Source organism: Rhagoletis zephyria, unplaced genomic scaffold, assembly GCF_001687245.7.
Source record: "Rhagoletis zephyria isolate East Lansing unplaced genomic scaffold, Rhagoletis_zephyria_1.1 Rzeph_scaffold_21984, whole genome shotgun sequence".
Taxonomy (NCBI): Eukaryota; Metazoa; Arthropoda; class Insecta; order Diptera; family Tephritidae; genus Rhagoletis; species Rhagoletis zephyria.
Genome location: NW_016179042.1, coordinates 1 through 7,492, shown reverse-complemented (window position 1 = coordinate 7,492; position 7,492 = coordinate 1). Strand labels below are relative to the sequence as shown.

Genomic DNA, 7,492 nt, shown 5'->3' with positions numbered 1-7,492 from the left:
GGGCAATGGAATGCGTGCAAAATACGGAAAATATTGGAAAAATTGAAAGAGTTGGTATCGAATTCAACTTAATATACACTGAACCAAAAATCAATCTCTGGATCAAAGAAAAACTTTCCTTCCTTTAAGGTCGTAAATTCTTCCGAATGAATAAAAAATTCTCACGAATGAGTAATTTTTCTTTGGAATGTGTAAAAACGTACATGAAAATATGGAACCGTGGATGTAATCTATCGTTTTGAAGAAATATTGGGCATGAAAAGAGGATAAAACTTCTTTAGTGCTATTTCATTCCCTTTTTTCTTCATTTTGATTTCTGTTTTTCGTCAATAAAGAGAAGTTTTTTTCTGAGTGTAGATTTCTAACTTCTTTATGCTCATTTCAGTTATTTTCATCATATGAAATCACGATTTAATGTTTTTAAAGCCGCACTTTTGATGAAGCATTCGAAGTTGGTATGTTTCTTACCTTTTTTCTGTAAATTTTATAAAGGATCCGCGATGAAGTGTGCAATAAAACGCCGCACATTACGCACAGTATTTTATTTTAATTTGATGCTTCTACGTCTACGTATACTAAAAACTAGTACAATGCAAATGTAGCATATGTTTATAATGACAATAGTAGTTAATAGCACTTATCACAAATGCATTATGTCGGCTTTGAACTGTTTGAACTGATTGTTTTTGATTGCATTTAATGCACTTATATTTTTATTTAGGTGAATGAAAATCAGTCGCAGCACTTAAATGTTGTAGATGCGAGTGACTAAGCAAGATTTATGACAAGCAGCTATAGTGTTTACAGGGATTTGCTAGAAATTTTATTTTTTCAATATTGCAAATGCATAGTTTTGAATTTTTTCCAAGTGCATAGAGCTAAACAGCATATGCACTAGATATTTATAACAAAAAAATGTAGGCTTCGTTGTTTGCATTATTTTATACATATATGTAGAGTTGAATGAAGCAAATTTCAAAACCTCTAACTGTGACATCCGATGAAAGTACTTATAATTTTAGCACTTTCTTTATGTGTTCTTTTATAAACTGGCAACTAATAAAGGATATTAACATATGCTTGAACATATTCCTATATGTATGTACATTAGACTGCATCACTCCCCATACAAAAAAAAAATTAATAAATAAAAAAAAGCGGTACTGTCTTTCCACTGGAATAATAAAATCTATTATATTTTAAGACTTGCAACAAAATATTTCGGAAAAATATTAGTATTTACGTGAGCTGAACCGATTTGAAAATACCTCCATAAATGGAGTTTTTTATGATTAAAAACAATGTTTTAAGTATTTTTTGAAAAAAAAAATCCAAAAATTAAAAAATGTGCGTAAAAATATTTAAAAATCGTAATAATGAGAATTTCAATGCTGTTTTTGAGCTTCTTTCAAAGATTATTCAAGAAAAACATGAATAACTCACCAAAAACTTTACCAATTTAGACTACTGAGGTATCGTAGGAAAGGTATATTCTCACCATTTCTGCTTCTTTGCAAATTAGCTCATTCAAAGTATAAAAAATTAAGGTAAAATAAACGAGCGTCATTCCATGTTGAATTAAGATACATATGTTGATACTTGATTAAGAAAAAAATAGGACGTGAATGAGTTGTTTTTGCGAAGAAATGAAAAGGGTGAGAAAATACCTTTCCAATGGTAATTAAAAAGTCTAAATCGGTAAAGCTTTGGCTGAGTTATTCAAGTTTTTCTTGAACCAATGTTTGAAAATGAATGTAAAAAAACAGAATTAAAAATCTAATTACTAGTTATTATGATTCTGTTGAACAAAGTTTTTAATATTTTTATGTAGATTTTTTCAACAAAATTCCTTTAGAAACTATTTTTATTCATAAAAATTAAATATTTTTTAGTTTTGGAGGTATTTTCAAATCGGTCCAGCACACGTAAATCTTAATGTTTTTCCGAAATATTTTGGGAGAAATTTTCAAATATAGGTAATAAACTTTGCATCGGCGTAGCCAGAATTAAATTTAGGGGGGCTCGACCCTATTATGCTGGCATTTCAGGGTACTATTTTATATAATATAAGGAAAATTTGAAAGTTAGGGGGGGNGGGGGGGGGCTGGAGCACCCCTCTGCCCCTACCTGGCTACGCCCATGAAACTTTGTAATCCCGGTGGAAAAACCGCAACTTTTTTGGTGAAGCAGTCTAATGTACATAAATATGTACATACCTCCCTGGAAATATAAATATACATATATATGTACATGTATGTAGGTACATATATGTATTTTAAATATGTATGTACATTACAATATATTAATGAGGGAAACTGTACGCGTTAAGCTCTTCTGAACCACTTAAGCCACATCTTGATACATATACATATGTATGTACATATACGTTAGAATTAATGTTGATTGATACAAAATTCATTCAATTAATATACGACCATTACATACATATGTACATATATACATAAAAAATTCGTGCTGTTAGTGCGCGTCAGATGTGGCAATATTTCTGTCACTTTTCGGAAATCAGTTCCGCTTTCGGAAATATGTATATTTCAACTTTCTCGCGCTGCACAAGAAACTTTTATTTCCGTTGCAAGTGCTGCCAAACGCGTGTTGCCGTGTGACAGATCACGAGTTTGTGAAAAATAATAACGGATAATTTAAATAAAATATCAGCAATGTTCTTAGTTAATTATTTTTCAAACAGAAAATAATGCTTATATAGCGAAAAGGAATAACGCCCAACCGACAAAGCGAGTAACGGTTGCATTTTTGTATCGAGAAAGATTGCCAGATTTTCATTCGCTGTGTAAATTTTAGAAAATTTCGCTGCGACTCGCCTTTCGGAAACAAAACACCCCTTTGGAAAGACAACCTACATGCAACTGCTTTCTGATATTTCTCATTTTGACAGCCTTTCCGAAATATATTGCATTGTCAGGGCTGGCACGCTCTTTATTTGTGCTCTCACTCGAGGACAAATTCATTTCTAACATTTTATCTGCCAATTAACGGGACAAACTTCGCACATATATATATACATCGGCATAGCCAAGGAGGGAGGGGGAGCGGTGGGGGGCACTGGAAACCATTAAGCTAGCATTTCAGGGTACTATTTTTTATATATATAGGGAAAACTTTACTGCCTCCACCTGGCTACGCCCATGTACACATTCAAACACTTTAAATACTATTTATACGTTAACTTTTTTTACATAAAAAAATAACGGGACTCATCATAATCTATCAAAAAGTTAATTTTGTATTTTTTGTTAGTTACATCCGTTTTCATTTCAGCTGACGATATGTACTTACATACATACTATCGTCGTTTAAAGCACAAAACCGCGTATCGACAAAATGAAACACCGCGTATGTGATATGCATAAATTATTTCAAAATGGTTCTCTTTTTTATAAAGCAATCGCATTTCTGGCTAGTATATTTCAGGGCGAATGGCTTGAGCCAAGAGCTTGTGTGAGCAAATCCCATATTTCAGCAAATGTCAGTTATGCGGTTTTGCAGAATGACGATACGCGGTTTTGTACTTTAAACGACGATATATATGTACGTATGTATAACTATGTATAGGTATATCTACATTTTTATACAGATTGAAAATTGGCTTTGTGCCCAGCCTCTTACATTATACATACGGTGACCAGATTTCTGTGGACAAAATTCGTTACATTTCCAAAGCATCGAATCCGAACATACAATTTTGTTTTTAGAATAAAAAAGCATACCATCTTTTCGTACAAATTTATTTAAAACAAAACAGAGAAAAAACTTGAAAAATTATCGCAAAAAATTATCACTATCCAAAAAAACAGGTAAAAGTAAATTTCAAACTTTGTAGAAAATTTATAAAAATTCGACGAATTTTAACAAATGTTGATAAAAAATTTAAATATTTTAATCAGATTATTGGAATGCTTTGACTATACAGCTTCAATTAAAAGCGCAAGATTGAAGTACCTTGGACTTACCGTTCATTTTTGGCGCATTTTCTTCCACACAAAATATGTTCGACAATTTTTTTGTATGGAGAAAATGAGCAATACCTTCCACAAAAAGCATTTACAAAAACGGTAGGCCCTAGCTACTAAAAATTTGCACTTTGAATTGAATGGGCTACAAATGTGCATAGTCAGAATTTTTCTAAAAAATCTACATAATTAAAAAGCTCAAAATTTTTATGAATCTTTCGTCGCCTGAGTAAAAGATTGTCGTAAGCGCAATTTTGAGGATTTTTAGTTCTAGATGCAGTTATATATTTTGAAATAAGGCCTTTCGATTGGTGTTATCAGTTTTTAGATATCTCTTTTAGTTTCCGAGATATTGACTACAACTTTTCCGATAATTTATTAAAAGTTGGTGATGCAGTCATATTAAACTAAGCAATATATTAAAAATGGCGTTCTCCATTTTTGTATATCTCCTTTAGTTTCCGAGATATTGAGCAAAAAGTGTCGTTAATTTGGTAGACATTTTGATCACATTGTCGTATTTCATGCAAAGTGAGTGCCAAATTGTGGACAAATGACGCTAAAGAAAATCTTTCATAAACTCAAAACTTATTAACAATAAACATTAAAATTAAATAATTTAAGAGTTTGGTGAACTAGTAACATTTTCAGAGACTTTGGAGAAAATCTATCTTCGCATTTTTGAGAAATTGCATTCCAAACTTCAATCGCGATTTCCCACAACCTGCCGAAATTAACATATGTACGACAATCTTTTACCCAGGCGACGCTTTGTCGAATTTAACTAATCTTTGTACAACGTTGGAAATTTTAACTTGCATGGTCTTTGTTATATAACGAGCTACAAATATGAAAAATTGGTACACTTATATGTCCTGACTTTTAAAAAATATTTAGCGGGACAATTTTCTAAAAATCGCTACTGTCTTGCCAAAATCGCTAACGAATGGTCACCATAATTGTAATAATAATAATAGATTGGCGCTTACACATATGTTGTGGCGTTCGCCTTGATGTTGTCACACAAAGCGGAGGGACCTACAGTTTTACGCCGACTCCGAACGGCGATTGCATTTTTATGAGGAGCTGTTGTTCATGGCAGAAATACACTCGGAGGGTTGCCATTGCCTGCCGAGGGACGACCGCTGTCAAGAAAAAACCTTTTTTCTATATTTTTTTTGCGATGTTGCTTTGACCTGGTCTTCAAAAATTTTAGCAAAACGAAGAAAAATTTAACACTTTAACAGGCAGGATAAAATTAATCAATTTTGCTTAAATTTAACCAAATCGGCAACGCTGCAGACAATACTTTTGTTTACATGCTTGGTGCGTTTTTAATGCTTTTGTTTTTAGTTTGAAGACACCAGTTCGTAATTCTTAAAAGAATTTAACCAATTATAGTAATCGTAAGCAACTTACAAGAATGGAAAAAATCATGTTTACCACACTCACGAGAATCCGCGTTTTGAATACTTACTAAATTTGGTGCGAAAAGCACGAAGTTGGCAACAGTGAATGTAAACAAAAGTATTGTGGACGTCAGCGAATGGGTGTCATGTACATATGTTAGAATTAAATATACTAACGGTGGGTAAATAAGGCTCCTTGGGCCACATGCGTCTCATTCCTTAGAAAACTGTTGCCTCCTTAATTTTGCTCCATGGGCTTATATCTGGTTATGTATATTTTTTGATCAGGTTGCATCAATAAAATACACCGAAAAACAATAAACATAACTAGATAATCTAATAAACAGGAATGTATGAATACCTACTTAGGTTAGCTTAAGTTAGGTTTTATTGGCTGTTACTGATCTCACTAGCACACGTAGGCCCATAGTTTGTAGAACCCTCCTACTTGACAACTAATAGTTTTGTCAACATGGAAAGTGAGGCGTGAAGTATGTATGTACTTTATTTTGCGATTTTTGTTAATAATATAGTTGTTTGTAAAATGGGTATAATACATTTTTTATATGTAAATTATTTTTTTGTATTGAAAACATTTTGAAATTTTTATATTAGTTAGAGTTTCAACGATCATAGCAATTTCTCTTCAACAGTTCGAAAATCCACAAAATTGCCAATGTAAAAAAATGCCTATTGTTCGGGACGCCATATTTGATCCGCCATTTTTAATTTTTGAAAATATAATATCAATGGGTAGGTTCAGAAGGCGCAACCGTTGCTAAACAAAATCAGTGATCCTTATGCGTCTTCTGAACAACTTGATACAGTAACATGTTGTCTCAAATGATCAGAAAAATATTACGATCGTCTAACACGCAACTGTTCAGTTGCTCAGAAGTACACAACAACGCGTTCAGAAGATGCAATCGCAACAGTTACTGAGCTGTTGCATCTTCGAAATCAGTGACGACAAAAATCTCCGGATACCGTAGCTTCATAACAATCTATACATTTTTGAGGAAATCGTCCGCCATTTTGATTTTGATCATTCTTTCTTTTGCAGTGGGGCCACACACTCGCGGCTAGTTATTTGCGATGAACAGGGAAGCGCGGTTGCTCTAACCAGTGGTCTTGGCACAAATCATTGGATGGTCGGCATACCGGAAGTCGCACGACGAATTTCCGATATGGTGGAGCGTGCCAAGGAAGAAGCTGGCATTGAACAGGATGTGCGTCTAACCAGTTTGGGATTAAGTCTGAGCGGTTGCGAACAGGTAAATGAAACGTATGCCAGCTTTCATTTCATCTTTAGTACAACAACATAAATTAAGTTAAATGAAGAATAAACTTTATTGTCGCTGATTTCGTTTTATTTAGTTCAATTCCATTTCAAATTTTTATAAGAAAAAACCTTTAAAATTTCTTTTGCAGGAAGCCACAAATCGGGAGCTTGAGAAGGAAATGCACAACGCTTTCCCCGATATTTCGGAAAGTTATATAGTCTGTAGCGACACAATGGGCAGTGTTTTCACCGCTTCACCAATCGGTGGCATGGTAGTGATTAGCGGCACAGGTTCAAATGCTCTACTACGTAATCCCGATGGTAGCACATATACGTGTGGTGGCTGGGGACATTTCATGGGCGATGAGGGAAGTGGTGAGTACCAACAAAAACGATTATACACGTTATACACGTTAAAAACTTAACAGATTAAAATGACGTATTTTGGAATGATTTTTCCTCATTCCTTTCAAAGTTTTTTTTAAGGATATACCTCGGTTTGTACCTCAATTTCGCGTTATCGTTTGAATATAGGCGTATAGGTTGGTGAATTTTTGATTAGGGCATAGATTCCTATGAATCTTTAAGCTATTTTCGAATGCGTTAAAACTTTACGGGGAAAGTTATTTTATGCCCATATGAAGAGATAATACTCATTATGGTCTGTTTGCAGGGTTTTCAGGGTGTACCATAAAATTTATCGGATCTAACGATTAGTGTACATATTTATAAAGCCAGTCTTTTAGCTACAGGAAATTACGTGAGAGATGCCTTGATGCAACACCTGTTATATGAACACGATGTGGTACATC

General features: G+C 33.6%; 1 protein-coding gene across 1 annotated transcript; it reads left to right on the top strand.

The window, feature by feature from the left end:
- Nucleotides 1-6,461: 6,461 nt before the first annotated feature.
- LOC108381276 (N-acetyl-D-glucosamine kinase-like) lies at nucleotides 6,462-7,379 on the top strand (the record flags this gene model as incomplete). The annotated part of the gene is made up of 2 exons (XM_017637693.1): nucleotides 6,462-6,672; nucleotides 6,830-7,379. Coding segments are annotated over 2 exons (487 nt in total), but the record flags the coding sequence as incomplete, so codon positions are not given.
- Nucleotides 7,380-7,492: the final 113 nt, after the last annotated feature.